Source organism: Tauraco erythrolophus, chromosome 21 (genome assembly GCF_009769465.1).
Source record: "Tauraco erythrolophus isolate bTauEry1 chromosome 21, bTauEry1.pri, whole genome shotgun sequence".
Lineage (NCBI taxonomy): Eukaryota > Metazoa > Chordata > Aves > Musophagiformes > Musophagidae > Tauraco > Tauraco erythrolophus.
In genome coordinates this window covers 11,455,305-11,477,321 of record NC_141485.1, presented here as the reverse complement: position 1 = coordinate 11,477,321, position 22,017 = coordinate 11,455,305, and the positions used below count along the sequence as shown (strand labels likewise).

Genomic DNA, 22,017 nt, shown 5'->3' with positions numbered 1-22,017 from the left:
TGGCAGGGCCCTCAGATACGTCACCAGTGACATCACCATCAGGAGCGGGACCAGCAGAGCACTCAGATATGTCACCAGTAACGTCACCAACAGAACTGGTGCCAGCATGGCCCTCAGATATGTCACCAGTGACGTCACCACCAGGAGTGGCACCAGCAGGGCCCTTAGATATGTCAACTGTGACGTCACAACCAGGAATGGGACCAGCAGGGCCCTCAGATATGTCACCAGTGACGTCACCACCAGGACCAGCGCGGGTAGGGCCTTCAGGTATGTCGCCGGTGATGTCACAACCAGGAGTGGGACCAGCAGGGCCCTCCGATATGTCACCACAGTGAGGTCACCACCAGGACTGGGACCAAGAGGGCCCTCATAAATGTCACCAGTGATGTCACCACCAGGAATGGTAGCAGCAGGGCCCTCAGAGATGTCACGACAGTGATGTCACCACCAGGAGAGACACTGGAAGGGCCATCAGATATGTCACCACAGTGACGTCGCGACCAGCAGGGCACCCAGATATGTCACCAGTGACGTCACAAACAGGAACGGCACTAGCAGGGCCCTCAGATATGTCACCAGTGACATCATCACCAGGAGTGTTTCTGGCAGGGCCTCAGATATGTCACCACGGTGACATCACCACCAGGAGCGGCACAAGCAGGGCCTTCAGATATGTCACCAGTGACATCACAACCAGGAGCAGCACCGGCAGGGCCCTCAAATATGTCATGACAGTGATGTCACCACCAGGAGTGGCACCAGCCGGACCCTTGGATATGTCACCAATGATGTCACCACCAGGAGCGGCCCTGGCAAGGCCCTCAGATGTTTCACCACAGTGACGTCACCACCAGGAGTGGCACCGGCAGGGCCCTTGGATATGTCACCAGTGGCAGCACCAGCAGCGGTGGCACCGGTTACACCATGTTACATCATTGCGGGGGCATCAGTAGGAAAACTGCTGGCGTTTTCACTATCTGTGCCCTAATGGTGCCACCAGAAAGGACACTAGCATGGCCACTGGTGATGTCATCAGCGTTGCCATGAGGAACACCACCACCAGTGACCTCATCAGCCATGTCCCCTGCAGAACCACCAGAGACACCACCGCTGCAGCCACCAGAAATGGCAGCAGTAGGGCCAGCAGCGTTGTTCACCAGTGCCACCACCGGCAGAGCCATTGGCAGTGTTTTAACCAGGCCAGCAGCAGAACCACTGGTGATGCCACCACCGCCACCAGTAGGGCCACTAGAGATGGCACCAGCAGGGCCAGCGGCGATGCCACCAGTGCCGCCGCCACCAGCAGCACCACCAGTGCCACCAGCAGAGCTTTGACCAGCAGCCCCGTGGCCAGCAGCGTCCCCACCAGAGACGGACAGGAGAGGGCTGCAGGGTACAAAGTGCCTTTATTGCTGCTGCCGCGGACCCCGACCTGGGGTGGGCACGGGACCCTCATGCCTGCAGCTGCAGCAGGGCAGGGGGCGGGGGGACCGGGGGCTGTGCCAGGCGGTGACAGCCCTCCAGCTCCCCCAGCACCCCCCAGAGCCGCCTCAGCCCCTCGGGCAGGGGGGCACCTGCGGGGGGAGGGGAGCAGCAGTGAGATCCCACACCCCCTGGGGGGGGCACCCACAACTACCACAGCCCCCCCCGAACCCAGGGACACGTCCCATCCCGAGCATCTCCGATGAGGTCCCCAAAATCTCCCTGCACCCACCTTCACCCCGGGGGCTGTTTTGGGCATCCGTCTCCAGCAGCTCCCAGTACTTCTCCCTGGGGAGAGCGGGGAGGAGAGGGACGAGCCCTTGGCAGGAGGAAGGGGGTGCAGGGGGGACCCCCCGGGGCAGGGGCTCACCTGAGGGTGTCCCGGAGGCCGTGGAGGTGCTGGAAGAGGCGCTGAGCCTCCACCGCGGGGTCCAGGGGGTCGCTCCAGTCCTGCAGCATGACGCCACGGCGCGTCCGGTCACAGCCCGGCCCTGCGGCACAGTGGGCTGACGATGGCGGGGGGGACCCCACCAGCACCCCCGCGGGGGGGTCCCGGCTGCCCACCCTCACTACCTGTCCTCTCCCTCTGGTGGCAGCAGCTCCACTTGTCCCCACGGAAGACGCCGGGGTGGTAGGCACGGAGCACGCGGGGGTTGTTGCCGCACACCTTGCGCAGCGCCGACAGCCACTGGTTCAGCTCGTTGACGCACTGGGGGGGGTCGGGGGCGGTGAGGGGGGTCCCGGGCTGTGATGCCCCTCGGGGCGCATGTCCCGTCCCCGTCCCACCTTGCACTGGAGGTAGGCTGTCTCCTGCTGCCCACCCGGCCCCACGTAGACCACCTGCATGACGTGGCAGCTCCCGAAGCTCTTCTCCTCCACCTTCTCGGCAGCCAGGACGTCGGCCAGGGCGATGGCGCCGCCAGGCTAGCGGGGTACAGGCGCGCGGGGGGTCAGTGCCACCCACCCCGTCGCCCCCCCCAGCACCCGCAGTGCCCCCGTACCTCGGCGCCGGGGCTCTTGCCGAAGCGGAGGGCCTCCCCGGTGAGGCAGAAGTGGAGCTTCTTGGCGGCGGGCAGCAGCTGCCCCTTGCCCCGTGTCTTATGGACGAAGAGCGGCCCCTCCTTCACCACTGCAGTGGGGGAGCCCGGTGGCCACCCCTCACCTTCCTCTTCCTCCTCCTCCGTCCCCACCAGCCGGGTGATGAAGTCCCTCATCTGGGCGATGCCGCACTGCAGGGCGGGCAGCAGCGGGGCCAGCCAGGCCTCCTTGGTGCGCCCCACCGCCGGCTCCATGTTGCCCACCATCTGCACAGCCTGGAGACCCCCGGGGATGGCAGCGTCACCGGTGGCAGACCCAGCCCTCCCCGATGGGAAGCAGCCAGGCACCCCAACCCCCCAGCCCGGGGTGCCCCCCACTCCACCTTGGCCAGGAGCAGCAGCGTGCGGCTGGTGCGCGCATCGGCGTGCGTCTCCCGCAGGTGGAAGAGCTTGGGGGTCATGACGGCCGGTGAGAAGAAGCGGAGGCAGAGGAAGCTGGTGACGGCCACGAACTTGGCATGCTGCAGCCAGCCGGGGCGGGGGGAGACGTGTGAGGGTCTGTCCCAACATGGGACATCTCCAGACACCTCCGCTGTCCCCTGCGCCCTGTCCCTGGGGGGCTGCCCCCATGCCCAAGAGGGGACCCCATCAACCAAAGCTGAGGACCACACCTGGTGCACCCTGTCCCACCCTGTCTCCTGGGGATGTCCCTGTTTGACGCCCCGGTCCATCCCCTGCCGCAGCCCCACCTGGTGCTGAGGGAAGCGCTCCCCGACGCGCCGGAAGAGCTGCCGGAAAGCAGCACGGATGACGGGGGGACACGCCGGGGCTGACTTGGTGATGGTGTCCAGCAGCTCGCCCAGGTAGGACTGGAGGTGCTGGCGGCTCTGCTCGATCACCTCGCCCTCCGTCTGCACCCGGTGCAGCCCTGAGCACCTGCAGGCACCGTCACCATCAGCCCCACGGTCGGGGTCCCCCACACCCCGCGGCTCCATGTGCCCCTTACCCGACGTCTTTGATCTCCACCTTGCCGGGGTCCAGCTCCACGTACTTCTTCTCCTCGAACACACGGGTGATGGTGGGTCCCAGGACAGCGTGCAGGTACGGCATCCCCGTCACCTGCCCAGGGACCACGCAGGGGACTGTGGTGGTGTTGGCCGTGGCCACAGGTTTGGCACCTGACACCCCCAGACTCCCTGATAAGGGTCACCCAGGGGATCTTCTCCAACTTCCCAGCCCCAGGGAAAGACACAGCCTCACCACCCTCCCAGTGCTCCTCCCCAGTGTCCTCTGGGGACAGCCCAGAGCCAGGGTGACCTGGGAAGAGCAGGTTTTGGGCAGCATGGCACCTTGAGGAAGGACTCCATCGACTTTGAGGCCAGGGAGTTGCTCCGGAACAAAGTGTTGGGCTCGCCTGCAAAACAGGAGATGGTCTGTGGCCTGGGTGATGGCCACAGGTCACCCACCGGGCAGCTGCAATCATGGGGGTATTGACAGGGGCTGTGCCCTCCAGCCTTGGCATTTCCATGAACCTTATGAGGATTTCCTAATGTCAAGCCACCTGCTCCTCCACCAACCTCAGCCAACCTCAGCCCATGAGTTGCTTGGGATGAACCCAACAGGTTCCCACCCAGAGCACAGTGAACCTCAACCGTCATCCCCAAAAAATCACCACACGAGGTCCTGGAGGTTTTGCAGCCCCAGAAGATGGCTGGATGCCTCCAGCTCCACTCCCTGCTCCAGCCTTACAGGGCTTGGCCAGCTCCAGCTCAAAGAGCAGGTCCAGGAACTCCTTGACCAGCCCTTGGCCCAGGAAGAGTTTGACCAAGTTGATGGCGACCTCTTGCCGGCACTCGGCCGTGGTGGTTTCATCCAGGAGGGTGACCAGGTGCACTTGGCCGTCCTGGTGGGGAGAGGCACCACGACGTGATGGCTCGAGGGAGATGCACGCCCTGGCAGAGAGCTGGAGGAAGGTGGGTGCCCCAGCAGGGCATGGACTCCCTACCTGATGCCCCGACTTCACCTCCTGGCACAGGAGCTGGACCAGGGGCTGGTAGCAGTGAGGGGGCAGCACCGTCTCGTCCCGCAGCCTGACCTGCAGCTGCAGCGAGCCCAGGCTGCCCCGGTGCCTGCAGGAGCACAGGGTGGGTGGAGGGATGGAGGGATGGATGAGCACTCCACCAAGCAGGAGGTGGCCCGACAGCCCGGGAAAGCCTGGGCAGACAAGTGGGGCTGCCCTGCACTTGCTCCCCACCACCAGCCAAGGGCATTTCCAGGAGCTGCCTCAGGAATAACTCCCTCCCCAACGCCCCTGTGGGCACTGGGACCCCCAGCACACCCCAACACCCCCCTGCTGAGACTCACTCGTCCTCCCTTGGCTTGGACTTGTCCGGCCGCAGCCTGAACCAGCCCTCCTCCTGCCCAGCCGCCTCCAGCCCCTGGACACCGAACACCACCTGGGAGGGGAAGGCAGGAGGGGGTCAGGGGGGCAGCTGGGCAGGTTCCCTGGCAGCAGTGATGGGGTTCAGGGGCTCACCTTGCCCAGGAAGTCATTCCTGCCAACGAGGTCCCAGTCCCACACCTCCACGCACAGCTTCTCCCCGGCGGGCTCGGCCAGCTCGAACTCGAAGGTCTCGTTCCAACGGGGGTAGCAGGATTTCTTGACCACCTGCAAAGGCAACGGCTTCACTCCCCAGCGACACCAGCTGCGGGGGACAGGGGACAGGGACAGCTCATGGCCGACGTCCAGGCTTCCCAGTGGGATGATTTCACCTGGACTGCTGGTGGGTTGGGGATCATGATAGACTGAGGTCGGACTCACGGTGCTCTCTTGCGCCTTCCCGTTGTAGCGCACGCGGACAAAAGGGTCGGAGGCGCCGTTCCGGTCCTTCCTGGCCAAATCCCTGCCAAGAAGAGGGGGAATATTGCCAGTATCCTCCCAAAATACCTACGGGCACCTGCGGCACCCACTCTCCTCCTCAGTTGCCCAGCATCTGAAGATGCACAACCTAAAGACCAGCAGCAGATGAGGTGGACCCCGCCCCAGGACCCCCGTCAGCTGCTGGGTGGTGATGGTCAGGACGCTCTGCACCCAAGGGTGGGTAACTGAGAAGATCCTGATGCAATGGGGAAACTGAGTCACAGGGCAGCCGGGACTCACCATACACATCCCAGCAGCACAGACAGCCCCCTGCCACCCCCCGTCCCCTCCTCACCTGGCCTCCAGCACGGTGCAGCACAGCAGCCGCCGGCTGCCCTGGCTCCCCAGGACCTCCACGCGCAGGTGGATCTCCCCCTGCACCTCCTCGTCGGGGTCCACCTCGCTGAGGCTCACCCAGCCGCTGTAGCCTGCGGGAAAAGGGTGCACCCTCACGGGGGGGGTCACTGGGGGACCCTCAGGACTAGCTCGTCGCAGGGGCAGGAGATGGGTCCCCGTTGGGACCCTCTCGGCCACCCGTCTCCCTACCCTTGGGGTGCTCCACCAGCATGTCCCGGGTGATGCACACCTTCCCGATAATGTCATCGCGGCTGGAAAACAAAAGCAGGACACGGCGTGGGATGGGAGCCCACTGTCTCCACTGGGCCCCAGGTGGGACACCCCCCCACACCCGTTTCCAGGGGGAAAAGAGGCGCCCAGGGCTGGGGTCACCACACTGTGTCTGTCCCCATGGAGCACATCAGCCACCCTTTGGGCCAGCTGGAAAATAACCTCGGGAAATAACTTCATCTGTTTGTGTCCCAAAGCCCAAGCCAGCAGGGCGAGGTGTGGATTCTCTGGTGTCTACAACAGGGTTGAGCACAAAGCCACCAACCTTCGTGTCCCCACGCCAAGCCCCCACTGCCCCGCAGCCGACCTGCCCGTACCTGAGCGCGTCCTCATCCATGACGTAGATGGAGATGCTGTGAAAGGTGGGCTGGAGGAGCACCTGGTATTCCTCCCCCCAGAACGGGGACAGCGTCTTCCACACTGTGGCAGTCCTGTGGGGCAGACGGCACCAGTGACGAAGGGGATGGGGCACTTCTCGCCCCCCCCAGCCCTGGGAGCTTCCCAGCTTTCGGTGACACGTGGCTGAGGGCAGCACCCACAGCTCCGAACCCTCAGCTGGGACAGGGGATGGGTCCTGTCCCCATCCTGTCCTGTGGCCCTGGGCTGGCAAGCATTGGAGGATGGCTTGCAGGGCACAGGGTGGCCATGAGCTGTTGGATATCAGAGCCCGTGTCTGGAGGAGTGGCTCAGTGCAAAGCAGGGAATAATAATAACAATAATTATTATTAAATATAGGCTAATGATTATAATATAATGATTATAATATAATAATTATAATATATTATTGCTATTATTATCATTATTATTTTGTGCCTGTAGCAGGGCAGATGGAGGAACCTGGCAGGAGCCAGGTGTGCCAGCAGGTCTGGGGCCCAGACAGGGACACAGAGGCACTCACCTGATGATGGCCTCATCGTCGACCTTCACAATGCAGTACGGGTCGCTGCTCCCCGTGCTAGAAGGACACAGCACGGCTCTGTCAGCACCACCAGCCGCAGCCCCGGCCCCACCAGCCCAACCCCACGTAGCTCATGGTCATGGACAACCAAAGCCTTGGGCCCTGCAAACCTCCCCACAGAGGGGGAACCTCCCAGCACCCGTCGTAGGGACACCCCAGGGCTACAGGGTGCTGGGGTACAGAGGCACCCCTGGAAGCCAAAGGCTTCAGGAGGTGGATTTGGCCATGGCCACGGGCACGTGACAACCCTGGCTTAGCTCCCAACCCAGGGAAACACATCCCTGACTGCGTCCAGCCACCACGTCCGCTGGCAGCTGACAGTGGCTTTCCTCTTCCTAATAGGAAGGTGAAGAACAAACAAGCCCCGTCCTTTCCCCAAAATGTCTCCAGGAACCTGCAGCCCCATTGCACGCCCTGGGAGCACGGCCGCAGCAGCCTCCTCCAGCCCCAAGGTGCACCCGGAACCCCGACACCTCCATAGGGATGGGGACATCCCCAGGGGCACCCCCAGTGGCGCAGAGGGTGTGAGGAGCAGGCAGCGTGTCCCATGGCACCCACGGGCTGTTGGCAGCTGCCACGATGCTCTGACCCCTCTTCCTCCCCAGGGACCACCTGAGGCACCGCTCCTGTGCCAAAAATAAATAAATCAAAGTCACTATTTTACAGTTTATTGCCCCAGTTCATCAGAAACGAGGCAGCTCAGCTGCAGGCAGAGGTGGGGGCTCTGGCCAGAGGCAGAGGAGCAGCAGCACCCAGGTGCAGGCCAAGAGGGTGGAAGGGTTGTCCCAGAGCAGCCGGCTCCGAGCACGGTTACTCATTAACACCAGTCCCGGCGGTGCGCGCCAGCCAGCCGTGCGCATCCAGGCGAAGCCGGGGGAGCGCACGGGTCGGGGTTCGGGGACCCCACGCACGGAGCGATTTCCCCATCTCGAAACCAGGGAGGCCAAGCCCAGCTGCTGGGGGGGATTAAAAGGGTTTGGGGTGCTCCCTGCCCTCCAAAACACAGCTGCAGCAGGAGGGGTTCCTCTGGGCTGTGCATCCCGGGCACCATGCTGGCATCCCCATCCCGATGCATCCCGATCGTTTGGGGCTGGTAGCAGCATGGGCAGGTTGCCAGGAGCTGCTTTGTGCCCGCTCCCATCTCCAGCCACCCCTGAGCGGGTTCTATAGAGAGCGGGGGATGAAGCACCTTTAAGCAGAGCCCATTGCTGACATTTCCCACCTTCTGCAAACCGCAGAGCAGGCAGGCGGAAAGGGAACATCTGCCCACCTGAGCCGTGCCTGGCAACGCGGCACAGGCTTCGCACGGGAGCCGCCTCGACGCCGGCAGCAGGAAAACCTCGTCCCCAACATGAGGACGTTTCAAGTGCGTGGGCTGCTCCGCGTGCCCTGGGATCCAGGGTGCCAGGAAGCCGCCCTTGCAGGGCTGGACCATCGCTTGATCCAGGGATTAAAAACATAAGGCAGCCAAAATCCATCCTCTGCGGGCTGCTGGAGCGGCTGCAGAGGTGCCCGAGCTGCTGTGGATGCCACATCAGCGGGGGCTAAATCCCTGCTCCAAAGGCAGGTGGGGAACCCAGCACCGCACCGGATGACATCGCCTGTGCAGCGTCGCTGTCCCTGGACTCTAACCAGTGCCCGGGAGGTGCCAGGGGAAGAGCCTGATGAGGTTTGCAGGCTCTCAGCAGGCGCCAGGCACCCCGCTGACGCCTACACAGAGCACGGCAGGCTTGGGCCAGCCGCCCTGGCACCTCCACGCTGGCACGGGCAGCCGTGGGCAGGCGAGGCTGGGAGTTTGGTGCAGGGGAAGGAGCTGGGAAAGGGGAAGGTTGGGCTTTGAAAAGAGGAAACGAAGACTGAAGCTTTAAAGATTGATGGCACAGTATAAATTCGGTGGCGGGGGGGAACAAACATGCGTGCTGCCCGCAGCCATCCATCCTGGCAGGCAGGGCTGAGCCGCCCAGCTTGGCAATCAGAATTTCACCCGCTTTGTCCAGCCCTTAGAGGAGGGGCAATAAAATAAAAGAAATAAATAAAACGGACGGTTTTCCGTGCTTTCCTGCACTGAAGATGCAGAGGAGGATTTTGCAGCGCTCGGCTGGGAGGTGGCTCATGCTCGCACCACGTCCCGGGGGGCGATGGCAGCAGAGCCCAGCTGGGGCCGAGCCGGAGCTGCCCAGTTTCTGGCCCCTGCGTTAGGCAACGACTTGCCGGAAGGCGAAAGCGGGAGCGGGTTTCCTGCCTCTTTACGGGCAATTTCATGGTTTTGTGGCTGTCCAGTGCCAAGCCCCGTGCTGGGCAGGCACTTGCTTGGAAGGCAAAACCAAGCAGTGGCTGTTCTGCACTGGGAGGAGGTGGGAGACCCCCAGGCACAGCAGTGGCCTGGGCTGAATCCCGGGGGAATCATGCTGCAGCTGCTGTGGGAGAGGAAGGGCTGCTGGTGGCACTGCTCCTTGGAGCAGGGTGGCACCGAGGGGGGGGGGGTCACAAATCACAGCAACGTTGGCCAAATCCTGTTCCTGCTGTTCCCTGTGCTGAATCTTGCAGGAGCTGGGGGGTTCCACAGGGGTTTGGGGGGACCCCCATCACCCCAGTGCTTGCAAGACTGGGGCTGCCACTGACACCCCACAGATGGATTTCCCGCCGGGGGGGCCGGTGGCGATGCCAAAGGCTGTGCCAGGGCAGAGCAGAGGAGCGGGATCTTGTAAGCTCCTGTCCGCAGGGGAGGGGGACGGCGGCCAGACATGGCCAAGGTCAGGCGGCGGCGGGTGAGCGTGCCGGATCCGGCGCTCAGGTTTCTCCCGGCGCTCTCCCTGCCCAAAGCCGTGGCCCAAAGCCTCTGGGCTGGAAAGCTCCGCTCAAGGCACTGCTGCACAGTGGACCACGCTCTCCTAAAAATCAGGGCTTCCCAAAAAACCAGGGCTTCCCAAAAACCAGGGCCTGATTGTGCTGGTTCAAGCTCCCAGCAGGGACTTATGCCAGCAGGGATTTAAAAATCAGGCTCTGACACACAGGATTTAAAAAAGAAAAAAAAAAGTCATATTTCTTTCCTTGTTTATCCTCTTTTTCCATGACGGCTGCAGGGATTTTTCCTGGTTTTCTGGCAGCCCTGACCCTGCCCGGCTGCCGAGCACTCTCAACAGCCTCCCGCTGCCTCAGCGGCAGGGGGGGCCACCCCAATGCCGTTCCCTTGTCCCACTCCAACGTGGTCCCCACATCCCACCCCGTAAGGATCAGAGTGATGAGGATCATGCCAGGACACGTGGGCAGCCCTTGGGGGGCTGCCGAGGAGGGAAAGCCCGAGCCGAGGGGCTGCCAGCAGACCCACCTCCTGGACTGCAGCCAGGTGGGCATCCAGCCAGGGCTGGGGACAGAGCAGTGACAGCGACCAGGGCACCAGGCGCTCCCCCCTGCTCCTTTTTGGGGGACGGCTCTACCGGGGGTCCTGCTGCTTGTCCAGGGCCAGCTGCAGGTGGGGGGGTGGGGTGGGGCGTGGGGGGGCAGCCCCAACCCATGGCAGCACAGGGGGTGCCCCACAAAGTGGGGGCACTGCTGGGGAGGGTGCCCCTGGGAGGCAACCTCAGACCATCGCAGGGGGTGTCCCCAGGCAGGGGGATACCAAAGCACTGAGCACTGCTGGGGGCACCCAAAGCCGTGCTGGAGGGGCCCCCCAAAGCACAGGCACTGCTGAGGGGACCCCAAACCCCAAAAGCAGGGGGGGGACACCCCAAAGGCACTGGGGAAGGGGCGGCCCCAAAGCACAGGGACCTGTTGAGGGGGGAACCCCGCAGCACCCCTGGGGCAGGGGGCTCCCTCCCGGAGTGTCCCCCCCCCAACCCCTCCCGCCCCCCCGGAGGCACTCACATGTCCTTAGCGGGCAGGTTCCTGCCCTCCACGATGCGGATGGAGAGCGCGCTCCGCCGGGCCATGGCGGGCGGGCAGCGGCGGGCAGCGGCGGGGCGGAACGGAGCCGAACGGAGCCGAGCGGAGCCTCGAACCCGCGGCCCCGCGCCCATGTGCGGGCCGGCGCCACCGGACGCCAATCAGCGCGCGGGGCGGGACGAAGGGCGGGGCCGGACGGCCTTCCCCGCTGGTGATTGGGTGATTGTGTCTGCTGTCGGCTGGGGGCGGAGCCCGGAGGGCGGGGGCGGGGCCGGGGCGGGTGTGGACGGCGGGGTGGGTGGGCGGGGCCGGGGCGGGTGTGGGCGGGACCGAGGGGTTGTGGGCGGGGCCGGGGCGGGTGTGGGCGGGGCCGAGGTGGTTGTGGGCGGGGCCGAGGCGGGAGTGGGCGGGGCCCACTTTAACTTTAACTTTCGCTTAGTTTTTGTACCCCTTTTTTTTAAATTAAGCACCGCACCCCCCGGCTGCAGCACCCCCGGAGGGACTAGTGGCATTTCGGGGGCACTCGGCACCCTAATTCAGGGAGGGGGGGACAGGGCACCCCTCCTGCGAGACCTGCCTCGGCTCGAGGACTCGCCTGGCACCCAAAGCTGGCGCTCAGGGCCGTGGCAGGCACCGCTGGTCCTTGGCATTTGCACTCCGCCGCCGCGGGGACACTGTGGGGACATGCTGGAGACACACTGGGAACACGCTGGGGACACACTGGGGGCACTGTGGGGACACGCTGCCCCTCTGCCTCCCCCGCACAGGGGACAGGGGGACAAGGCGCAGTCACTGCCGGTTGCCCATGTGCCAGCTCCAGCCGTGCACGCAGTTGGGGCCGCGTGTCCCACCTCCAGCAGCGCTGGAGTGACGGGGGGGGGACAACTTCCCCCCCAGGCACTTGAAGCCACTTTAGGGCTGAAACGGGTGTTTCCCATTCGGGGACGGGGTAGGACGGAGAGGACCCGCGTTTGCCGGATGAAACCGTCCCTTCGCCGTGCCCGGGCTGGTCTCTGCTGCGGTTAATCGCCGGATTTGCTTGGTTTTCCTTGGCTGGGCTCCACGGAGGCCAGCTCGCAGCAGCGGCAGCGTGGGGGGGCAGGTGGCTAACACCCCTCCCAGGCAGCGTAAGGACATCCCGGTAAGGGCGCTGTGACCGTGGATCAGGTGCAAATGTGGTGCTGACCTTTGCACGGCGCCTACAGAAAAAAACACGGGGTTTACTATATGTATATGATGTATAAACGTATGTGCCTACCTGCCCTGACTCCACTCAGAGGGGCACAGCACCCTGCAGTGCTCTCTGGCCTTCACTTCAGTACCGGGGATGTCTCATCCTGTCCAAACGGCAGGATCGGGGCACTCATGACCCCCGTGCAGGATCAGGCCCCAAATCCCCATACAGCATCAGGGACCCACATCCTAGTACAGGATCAGGAATGCTGGATCAGGTCTCCCACAGGCCGTAGTACAGGATCAGGCCCGGCATAGCCCCCTCGCCCCCAGTGCAGTATCAGGCCCCCACATCTCCCAGTGCAGGATCAGGAACCCACACACCGGAGCAGGATCAGGGACCCACATCCGGTGCGGGATCAGGGACCCACACCTGGAGCAGGATCAGGGACCCACACCCGGTGCGGGATCAGGGGACCCACACCTGGAGCAGGATCAGGGACCCACACCCGGTGCAGGATCAGGGACCCACACCCGGTGCAGGATCGGGCCCTGGGCTGTCTGTCCGCTCTTGCCATCTCGTGGCTGGCAGGGGAACGTCAGCAGCACCCGGGAAGGATTGGGCCAACTCTGGGTGGGTGAGACCCTCCTCTGGGTTTGGGGCAGGGAGAAATCGCCGTAGAATGAAGGGGAACGGGGAGAAACACCCCCCTATACCCTCCTGCCCACTCCCGGGGGCATTTCTGTGCCCCTCACCCCAGTGCCGTGGCTGTTGGGGTCAAGGTCCCCTCTCTGCCTCATGCCCTGGGGGACCTTTCCCCATTCAAAGCAGGTGCAGGTGGCACCACGTGCCCCAAGCCGGGTGTGAAAATGCTTCTCCCACTCCAGAGCATCCCTGTCTGCATCCTGCCCTGGGCAGCACCTCTCCCCCACCCAGGAACGGGGCTCAGAGCCCTGTGTGGGGGCTGGGGCCGGGGCCATGGGGCTTTCCTGGGGGGCTGTGGAGGGCAGCAAGGTTTTGGCGGGTGCCATTCCCGGGGGGTCACAAAGAGGAGGCGGAGTGAAGCACGCGGAAAGGCCTTTAATCTCCCACTCCATCACTGGTCCACGGGGCAGCTCTGGCCTTGCCCCTGCAGCGGTGGGCACCGTGTCACCGACACCGGTGGTGCGATCGCCGGGGCACCCGGGGGCGCGTGGGACAGCAGCAGCCGGGGCGGGAGCGGGCGAGGAGGTGCTGGGGTGGCGGGGAGGCAGCGTGGGGCTGCGGTGGGGGCTCAGAGCCGGGCGGCCGGCTGGTCGTAGACGTGGTGGGTGTTGTACCGCTGCACCGTCACCGCCTCCGGCTTGCTGAAGGTGCTGCTGCCACCGCAGGCATCTGAGCTGGGGGGGAAGGTGGGGTGAGGGACCAGGGTGGGGGACACAGGGTGCCAGTGTCATCCCCTGGCACCAATCCCCCCTGCCAGCACCCGTCACAGCTCCTGGGTGGTGCGGTGGGACACCGGGGTGGCACTCACCCCCAGAAGATCAGCATGGCCACCAGGCCGGCCAGCAGGATGGCAAAGAGGATGGAGAGGATGGTGGTGAGGGCGATCATGCCGGCGCTGTGCCTGCCATCTGTCGCAGTGATGCTGTTGGGTGACTGGGCTGGAGAGAGAGCGGGAGGGGAGGGAGCCGGACGTGCACCCCAGGGCAGCGCGGGGAGCCCAGCTGGGGCACGGTGTGTTTGTGGGCAACCGCAGTGTGCCATCGCACCATGCAAACACAGCGTGCAAACACAATGCACCATCACACGATGCCATGGTACCCCAGCAGGACCTGCAGCACCACCCTGCCTCAGTTTCCCCAGCACTGCACCCTGAGCCACTGGTGCTCAGCACGCAGCCCCCCGGGACCACCCTGGGACCCCCCACCCCGAGAGCTGTGGGACGGGTCCGGGGGACAGGTCAAGGCCCCCAGCAGCGGTACCTGTCCTCAGGGTGATGGGCTCCGACCAGTCTGTCTGGGCCACGGGCTCAGAGCCCTCCAGGGCGAGGAACTTCACCCTGGGGTGGGAGGGGAGGTTGGCCACGCTGCCCCGAGCCAGGGGGCTGCCAGCAGGGCTGGGAGTCACGAACAGGCTCACCGGTATGGCCCGGGGCCGGGCAGCGGGCCGTTGCAGGTGGGTCTCGACTCATCCTTGGCACAGCTGGTCTCGCTGCCGACGCGCAGCACCGTGATGTCCCCGGAGGGGTCGACTGTGGGGCAGGGGTAGTTGAGGCGGGTGGTGTTGAGGGTCATGTAGGCGCTGGCATTTGTGGGGAAGCCCTGAAAGGCCCGTTTGGGGGTCCCTGGCCCCACGCTGTTGTTGAAGTTGGTTACGGCTGCGGGGACAGGAACGGGGGTGACGAGGGACTCCAGGGGGGACACGGGGAGCCCTGCGCACACCCTGCCTGGGGCTGCTCCCCGAGGGTCTCGCCGCAGCCCACCTACCATCAGGGACGGCCACCACCAGCCAGATGACGGCACTATCCTGCACCTCGGTGAAGATGCAGCGGGGCTGCTCCAGCACAAAGGTGGAGGTGGTCGTCAGGCCCCCCAGGGCCCACCTGGCCAGTCTGGGTCTGTACGTGATGTTCTCTGCAGGGAGAAGCCAAGGGGGGGTGCAGCGGAGGGTGCGGACCCCCTGCTGCAGCCCCCGGCCAGTGGTACCGGGATGGGGATGGGGACATGAGGGAGCCGACCCCTGTGATTACGGCGGCGAGGCCACCGCTCCCTTCCCGCACCGTTTTGGGCTGAGACACAACGTGTTTCATGAAAAGAGGAAGCGAAGACCCCCCTGTGCCACCACCCGGGGAGGGACACCCCTGCAAGACCCCTGGAGGACCCCGCGCTGTGCCAGCAGACCCAGGCAGGTGACACTAGGGACACCAGAGGTGGCACCCAGAATAGGGGGGCATCAGCTGCCCTCCACATCCAGGTTCTGGGGAGGGTCCCAGTGCCCATGCACAGGGAACCCCAGCAAGCAGGGGACCCCCAGCCCACCCCAGTGGTGTTGGCAGACTCACCCAGGCCATGGGCTGTGGCCAGGAGCAGCAGGAGCGGCAGGAGCATCGTGCGGGCGCCTGGGTGCCGAGGGCGGGAGTGCGGGCGGCCAGGCTCCGTGTCCCCGTGGGACCCACCTGCAGCCGCCAACCGCCCACATTCCTGCGCCGGCCACGGCCCCGCGGCAAACAGGTTGGGCTCGTTTCCCTGGGGAGCATTTGCTATGCCCGAGTGCCCGCTGGCAAGGCGTGCTGAGAACTGCCACGCTCGTGGCACGGGAGGGCAACAGCCCTCACCCAAGCAGTGGGGCAGAGCGAGCCACCCCAGTGTGATGCCCACCTCAGGGCTCCCCATAGACCCCACCAGTGCCAACATATGCCCTCCTGACACTGAGTGGCACCAAGCTGAGGCCCAGGGTGGTTTTCGGGGGATCTGGTGCCCCCATCCTCCACTGCTCCAGCCCTGCGTGGCCGACAGCAGGGGCCTGGTGAACAGACAGCACCAAGGTGGTGTGCCAGCAGGGTGACGGGTTGGGGGGGGCATCGTGCTGCGGCCAGGCAAGGAGGAGGCGGTGAAAGGTGTAAAGTGAGAGTTTACTTGGTGGGACAGGGAGCGGGGGGCCGGGGGCCGAAGCAGCCCAGCCCTGGGGGGCTGCACCGACAGCCGGGGGGCACAGGCTGTGGCAGGGCCGGGGGGACGTGGTGTGTCCTGTAGGAGCGGTGGGCGAAGGCGCTGGTCCCCGAATCCTGGCGGCACAGGGACCCCCAGACCTCGGCGCTGCAGGGAGAGACAAGCAGAGGCGTCAAGTGGGGTCCGCAGGGCTCTGCCGGCCCCCCCGCCCCCCCTGCCGAGGGGCCCAAATTACGACAAACCCCCGATTTGAGACAAAAAACCCTTTCCAAATCTTAACGATGTCTCCTTCGCTCCAGCTCTTTGCTGGGGGGGGTCGAGGCAGGGGTGTTTTCCCACGGCCCCTGCGGCCCCCCCGAGCGCATCCCCGCGCAGCCCCCGTACCCCACGGCGCCCAGCACTGCCGCGGCCAGCGCGGCCCCCAGGCTGGCGAGGACGGAGGTGATGACGACCACATGGCTGCTGCGGCGGGTGGGCGCAGGATCGATGGTGCTTGGGCTGCCAGCTGGAAGGAGATGGGATCTGGGATATGGGGGGACACGGGAAGGTGTGATGGAAGGAGGAGGGATAGGGCGGTGGGGGGAGACCGGGGGTTGCTTCTCCCCTCTGGGTTTTGGGGTGATGGCATAGGGTTGCCGCTGTGCCATGTGCAGGCGCGGGGATTGTGGGGGGCCGGCAGCACTACCAGTACCTCTCCGCAGCAGGATGGGGTCCGACCACCTCGTCTCTGCTTTGGGGCCGTGGCAGCCCATCACCAGGAACTTCACCCTGCGGGATGGGGACGGCGGTGACGCCAGCGGCACGAGCATGCCCTGGATGGGGAATTATCGCCACTGGGACCCGGGGGGTCCGTCCCGCCGGCCTCACCTGTAGGGCCCTGGGAAGGGCAGGGGTCCGTTGCAGGGGTCCCGTCCACCCTGGCCCCCGCATGCCGTGTCACCCCCGACCCGCAGGACGGCTGGGCTCAGTGCCGAGCAGGTGTACGCGGCTGCCGCCGTCTCCAGCGTCATGTAGGAGTGGGTGGTGGGCAGCTGCTCGTAGCGGGGCACGTCGGCCCGGGACGGGGGGTTTCTGAAGGCGGCCGAGGCTGCGTGGCACGGACTGCGGGTGAGCGGCTGCAGCGAAGGTCCCCCACATCCCCCCACCGTGGCGGGGAGCGCGTGCCGGAGCAGTGGGAGCTCACCGTTGGCGAAAGCCACCACCAGCCAGACGGCGTCGGAGGCGTTGGCGTGCCGGTCGAAGACGCAGCAGGGCCTCTCCAGTGCGAAGGTGGTGGCGGTGAGCTTCCCCGGCAGTGCCGCGGCAGGCACGCAGGGCACGTAGGGCAGCAGGGCTGGGGGGGCAGGCGGTGAGCGGGGGGGACGCTCGGCAAGTGCCTGACCCCAGCCTGCATCCACGCAGGGTCCATGAACACCAGTGCCAGCACAGCTCACTGGATACTGGCAGTGCCAGCACCAGAGTATGGCACCAGTGTAGAGACCCCCAGCCATGCCCAGCCCCATAACTCCTCCCTGGTACAAACACCTCGCAGCCCCTTTGAGCCCCCATCCCCCCCAGGGCAGTCACCCAGGCCCGCGGCTGCGCCCGTCCCAGCCAGCACCAGTAGCACCCACGGCAGCTCCATGGCGTTGTCCCAGCGGGGCTGGACGTGCTGCCCTGCTCCGCTCACCCCGTCCCACTGCCGAGGGGACGAACCACCCCGTGAGCCCCCGCAGCGAGGACCGCCTGTCCCGAGGTGCTGGACCCTCCCAGCCCTGCATTCCTGCACTGGCTCTGCCGGCCTGGCAAGACCCTGCGGGCAAAGGGGCCACTGCACCTCCCAGGTCATCCATTGGACCCAAATTCCCCACTGGACACCGGAGCTGAGGCGCCAGAGTGCGCTGCGAGGAGGCAGGGCACAAGCCTGTGATGGGAAAGGGGAAACTGAGGCACACAGAAGGCACATTCAAGGACTAGTCAGCAGGAGTCGGAGGTTTTGTCGGGGCTACGGGGGCAGTCAGGCGAGCTATTCTGCACCCCCATCTACCCCGCCGGGACCTGACTCCTGCGGGTGTCCTGTGCCCACACAGCCCACAGAGCCAGGGTGAGGAGTGGGCCCATGCCAGGCTGGTTTTGGGCACAGCCAGCCTTGGCCCGAGGGCAGAGCAGCGCTCTAGAGCTGGCACACCCAAAACCCCAAGTGTTCAGGGCGAACAGTCCCACCCAGCACTTGGGGGTGCGGAGGCACCCAAGCTCCAGGGCCACCCTGTGCTGACATGTCCCCAGCCATCCTGCCCCCTCGCTGGCAGCGGGGACAGGACATGGTCCCCTCTCCCTGGGGAAAGGGTCCCCAAGCCCTTGAGACAGGGACAGTGATCCAGGAAGGGGGCCCCTCCCACTGGCCCCCCCAGCTGCTCTCCAGGCAGAGGGGTTTGAGGACTCCTTCAGTGTTTGCCAAGGGCTGTGGCTGCCAGCTCCTGCGTGGGAGGGGATTTTTCTCCCCCCCCCCCCCCCCTTCCCGAAAGGGCCAGACCGTGCCTTCGGATTAAGTGGAAATGGGGCACTCAAAGATTACACACTCCAGCTGCAGAGGGGAAAACCAGGGGCAGCTGCAGCCTCCATCCATCCATTCCTCCTCCTTCTTCCTCCAGCCCCTGCCTCCTCCTCCTCCTCCTGCCCAGCAATACCTGCCCCAGGGTCCCCACCAGCACCAGTCACCCCTGCAGACATGCTCCCCCCCTCCGCCACCCCAGACCCCTCCTTGGCACTCCCCAGTGAGGGAGGCCGGTGACGCAGGGGGACCCTGAGTCACAGTTTCAGCTGCTGGTGGCCGCTCCGGGCCACGAGGCCGGCATACCTGTGGGGTCAAGGCTCGGCTAATAATAACCACCCTGCTGCGAGTGAGCCAGTGCCACGGGGCCAAGGGAGAAACCACCGCCGCAGGGCTGCAGCCAGGGCCAGGGGGACCCCAGGCTTTCGGTCAGACCTGCCTGGTAACATTCTAAGTGCTCATTTAGGGCTCTGTCCTCTCCCAGCTCCAACCAGGGCCACGGCATCCAGGTCATGCCTTTGCTCCTTCCATGCCCTGGAGACGGACCAGGATGGAGGGGACCCACTTGGAAGCATGGCCCAGAGTACCTGGGACTGCTGCATCCCCCCACCGCGGGCACTAAGCCACCTGAGGGCTCAGCACCGACACAGCGAGGATTTTAGGAGATGCCTCATGTCCTCATCCCGGAGGACGTGACAGCCAGGGCTGTGCCCGGCCAGCTCATGCCACCGCGGCGCAGGGCCCCGGACCAGCCCCGGCGCGGGGAGGCTCCAGCTGATTCACACACAGGAGCATCCACTGCCGAAGATGCCTCGGGCCACGCACAGCAGGAAATTCTTGCTTTGTACAGGGCTGGGTGAACCCTGCTCATTTTTCGCTTCAATTCCCTGTTTTGATTGCTGGGAGGACATGATCCGGGGTTGGAAAAGTGAGGTTTAAACTTGAAACTTTTTGCAACCATGCTGGGGGAGGAGCGGACACCGCCCGGTTCTGTATTGCTCAGCAATGCACAGACACAGACCTGCTCCTCCCAAGGACCCCCAGTTTGCAGCATCCCCAGACTGGGCTGGGTGTTTGAGGGCTTCATCCCTAGAACCTGCCGCAGAGGGAACCAGGAGGCCGCGAGCACAAGATGGACACTGGGGAAAGCTCCAGCCTTGACGGTTCTGAAAAACCTTTCATTTTCATATTAGCGTAACAGAAAGAAATTTGTCTCTCTCTGCTGGTCCAGGACATGCTGGTCCCAGGAGGTTCCTGAGCCAGAAGCTACCACTAAGCACAGTCACATCCTGGATCCCTGGGGAAGGAAGGGAGATGGCAGATAGCACCAGGGCCTCTGATGTGTCCAAAGGGATTCAACATGTGCAGAGTTCCTGGGACTTGCAGCTAGGGCCAGGGGGCCAGAAACAGCTCTTAAAGGCTTCAGCTGCCAGGTGACAAGAAATCTAGGGACAACATAGAGCAAGGCCACCAGGACTGGGGCAATGCCCCCTTCACAGGGTGCCAGCACTCTGAACAGGCAGAACTCATGGTACAGGACCACGCTCCTGTCCGGAGAGCATCTTTGCCAGCAGCCTTGTGTCACGCTGCACTGCTCACCCTCCAGCTGGCAGCAGAGGCGGGAGGGGGGTGGCTGGTCACTGGCTGGTGGCACCAGCCCTCCCTGCAGCAGCACAAAGCTGTTGAACAATCTCCTCCCTGCACAGGCTTCACCTGCCACAAACAGCTGCAAACTGCTGCCATTTCACCCAAGAAAGGGGAAAAAGAGGGGCAGGTCCTGCCCAAAGGGCTTCGGGACAATAGGATGAGCAGGGGGCTTCGACCTCCCCTGGAACAGACACTGCTGTGTCCCATCTGCCGGCTCTGCAGTCACAGACCACCAGGCTCTGGGGGGTGAAGCACCAACAACCTGCAACCCCTGACCACAGGACCCCATGTCCTGCCCCTGCAGCGATTCCTGCCTCTCCAGAGCCAAGCTCTCCCTCCTCCTGGCTGGATTGAGTGTCCCCAGCTCCGTGGAGCAGGCTGGTCCCCTGGAGAAGGCCACCAAGGGAGGAGGAAACCCCAAGCCACCAGGTAGCTTGAAGGCAAATCAGGTACTCATGGTGGAAACAAAGTGTTTATTAGGACGAAGCAGAGATGCAGGGGCAGGAGGGAGGAGGTTTCGCTGCCAGAGGTGCCCCAGGCACGGGGAAGCACGGTGTGCCAGGGGAGACCCTCGTTTGCTTTCCAGGTGGCCTCTCCCCATCCTGTCCCCAAGCACTACCAGGGCAAGGCTCTGCCTTCACAAGGGGTCTGTCACCTCAGGACCACTCCATGAATCCCGCGGTTTCTACAAAAATATCCTTCCCTCCCAAAAAAAGAGGCTGTAGGGAGCGGGCAGGGCTCCCGCAGTGCAGTGTTATTGCTCAGTGTGACGGGCAGTCAGACACGGAAACTTAAGGCAACAGGAGTGAGGTGCACAAGATGGGTCCCCGACACGTGCACGGCCCAGCCGGCCCCCGCCCCGGCTCACTGTCTCAGGCACTCCTCGGTGACGCCCTGCGCCGCCAGCTCCGCCAGCACGTTGTCCAGGTAGTTGGGGTCGGGGTAGCCGTGGCCGCTCAGGTTTGTGTCCGGCTCCGTCTTGTGGTGGATCTCGTTCCACACCACCGTGTTGCTCTCGCCAGTGGTGTTGGAGGTGCCCACTGTGAAAATCAGGCGTCTCTTCCAGGCCACTCTCAGGAGCTTCAGCACCTGGAGGCGGAAGGAGAAGAACCAAAGACTGAACCATGCCAGCAGCTTGCCAGAAGCTTGACAGCCAAAATCTCTGCTGTGGCAGAAGGAAACCAAAGATCCCAGCACTGGAAGGGATCTCCCTCACCTCCCAGTTACCCATGCAGTGACCCTAATGGGAAGAAGTACCTGGAGGAGCCGTGCCAGAGCCGGCACCCAACCCCTGGAGCGGCACATCCCAGTGCACGGGCTGTTCCTGCCGGAGCCGGGAAGCGCTGCAGGAGCGCAGGGACATCCCCCTACCCCCAGAGGGGCAGCTCTCCGGGACACGCAGCCGCAGCCCCACCCGCCCCGATAAACCATCCGGGAGTAACGGGAAGCAGCGGGAGAAGGGCCTGGAAAAGGGCCCACGGGAAAAAAGGGGGCCTTCCCTAACGGGAAGGACCATTCCCTGCACATGCTGGTCTTCCAGGACGTGACAAATACCAGCACGAGTTGAGACAAACACACCCACCCAGAGGAAACAGGACGGGAAGGCCATTTCCAAGCTCAGCGGTTCTCAGAGCAAACCCTCGTACCCACACAGCCCGGAACAGGCCAGGAGCACCTTCCCAAAACACGGGATGGGATTTGGTTTAGTAAAGGGATGAAGGAGAACAAGTCTTCACAGTCAAAGCTGTGAAGAAGCAGCAAAGATCTTCACAGGCAGAGAGGTTCCAGATCCATGTAAGGAACAGCATGGACAGCCACCAAGAACAGCTGGTTAGCATCACAGGGCCAGTTCCCAAAAGCAACCCTGTTGTGCCAATCCACCGACACAGGGCCAAGGGCCAGCCTGGGAAGGGGCACGCCAGCAGGGTGTGATACTTTACCTTCCTGCCCTTCTCGTTGTCTGGAAGATAACAATAGCGAGGAAAGCCTCTTGCTGTGTAAGGCATCCCAGGGTTGGGGTGCTCAGGGCCCTGCAATAGATAAGATTTGGTGTGGACACATCCATCCTCATATGAGTTGGACAACCCCTCAGCAGCAGGATTTAGGA

General features: G+C 64.3%; 4 protein-coding genes across 5 annotated transcripts in view; all 4 read right to left on the bottom strand.

The window, feature by feature from the left end:
• Positions 1–1,455: 1,455 nt before the first annotated feature.
• Positions 1,456–10,956, bottom strand: LOC104372141 (ras GTPase-activating protein 4). The gene is made up of 20 exons (XM_086624514.1): positions 10,892–10,956; positions 6,968–7,024; positions 6,387–6,500; positions 5,989–6,050; positions 5,738–5,870; positions 5,344–5,425; positions 5,059–5,190; positions 4,887–4,978; positions 4,528–4,651; positions 4,272–4,425; positions 3,872–3,936; positions 3,529–3,641; positions 3,272–3,458; positions 2,906–3,043; positions 2,487–2,798; positions 2,272–2,409; positions 2,059–2,194; positions 1,856–1,976; positions 1,718–1,773; positions 1,456–1,577 (listed from the first exon to the last, which is right to left on the bottom strand). Exons 1-20 carry the CDS (start codon positions 10,954–10,956, stop codon positions 1,456–1,458), a joined length of 2,403 nt encoding a protein of 800 aa, XP_086480640.1.
• A 2,400-nt stretch (positions 10,957–13,356) lies between these two features.
• On the bottom strand, positions 13,357–15,172 carry LOC104380456 (uroplakin-3b-like protein 1). Its single transcript, XM_086624829.1, has 6 exons — positions 15,127–15,172; positions 14,552–14,698; positions 14,205–14,442; positions 14,048–14,124; positions 13,597–13,726; positions 13,357–13,462 (listed from the first exon to the last, which is right to left on the bottom strand). The coding sequence occupies exons 1-6, from the start codon at positions 15,170–15,172 to the stop codon at positions 13,357–13,359; spliced, it is 744 nt and encodes a 247-aa protein (XP_086480955.1).
• Positions 15,173–15,696: 524 nt separating this feature from the next.
• Positions 15,697–17,235, bottom strand: LOC147527295 (uroplakin-3b-like). Its single transcript, XM_086624896.1, has 5 exons — positions 16,917–17,235; positions 16,601–16,820; positions 16,425–16,501; positions 16,118–16,238; positions 15,697–15,880 (listed from the first exon to the last, which is right to left on the bottom strand). The coding sequence occupies exons 1-5, from the start codon at positions 17,233–17,235 to the stop codon at positions 15,697–15,699; spliced, it is 921 nt and encodes a 306-aa protein (XP_086481022.1).
• A 3,146-nt stretch (positions 17,236–20,381) lies between these two features.
• The window catches only part of DTX2 (deltex E3 ubiquitin ligase 2), a 42,519-nt gene continuing 40,883 nt past the window's right edge, over positions 20,382–22,017 (bottom strand). For both annotated transcript variants that reach the window (XM_086624385.1, XM_086624386.1), the window contains 2 exons: positions 21,851–21,940; positions 20,382–20,999 (listed from right to left, as the gene is read on the bottom strand). In XM_086624385.1, coding sequence (XP_086480511.1) covers positions 20,775–20,999; positions 21,851–21,940 — 315 coding nt within the window. In that variant the 3' untranslated portion in view covers positions 20,382–20,774. The remainder of the gene's footprint in view (positions 21,000–21,850; positions 21,941–22,017) is intronic.

Coding starts and splice junctions, on each gene's coding strand:
- LOC147527295 (XM_086624896.1), bottom strand. CDS start 17,235: ATGGGGCTGGGCATGGCTGGGGGTCTCTACACTGGTGCCATACTCTGG. Junction 16,502..16,600: donor CCCTTCCCAGGGCCCTACAG/GTGAGGCCGGCG, acceptor CCCATCCCGCAG/GGTGAAGTTCCTGGTGATGG. Junction 15,881..16,117: donor GCAGTGCTGGGCGCCGTGGG/GTACGGGGGCTG, acceptor CTCTCCCTGCAG/CGCCGAGGTCTGGGGGTCCC.
- LOC104372141 (XM_086624514.1), bottom strand. CDS start 10,956: ATGGCCCGGCGGAGCGCGCTCTCCATCCGCATCGTGGAGGGCAGGAAC. Junction 2,410..2,486: donor GCAAGAGCCCCGGCGCCGAG/GTACGGGGGCAC, acceptor GTACCCCGCTAG/CCTGGCGGCGCCATCGCCCT. Junction 1,977..2,058: donor CCACCAGAGGGAGAGGACAG/GTAGTGAGGGTG, acceptor ACTGTGCCGCAG/GGCCGGGCTGTGACCGGACG.
- LOC104380456 (XM_086624829.1), bottom strand. CDS start 15,172: ATGCTCCTGCCGCTCCTGCTGCTCCTGGCCACAGCCCATGGCCTGG. Junction 14,125..14,204: donor CCCGGCCCCGGGCCATACCG/GTGAGCCTGTTC, acceptor CTCCCACCCCAG/GGTGAAGTTCCTCGCCCTGG. Junction 13,463..13,596: donor GCCATGCTGATCTTCTGGGG/GTGAGTGCCACC, acceptor CTTCCCCCCCAG/CTCAGATGCCTGCGGTGGCA.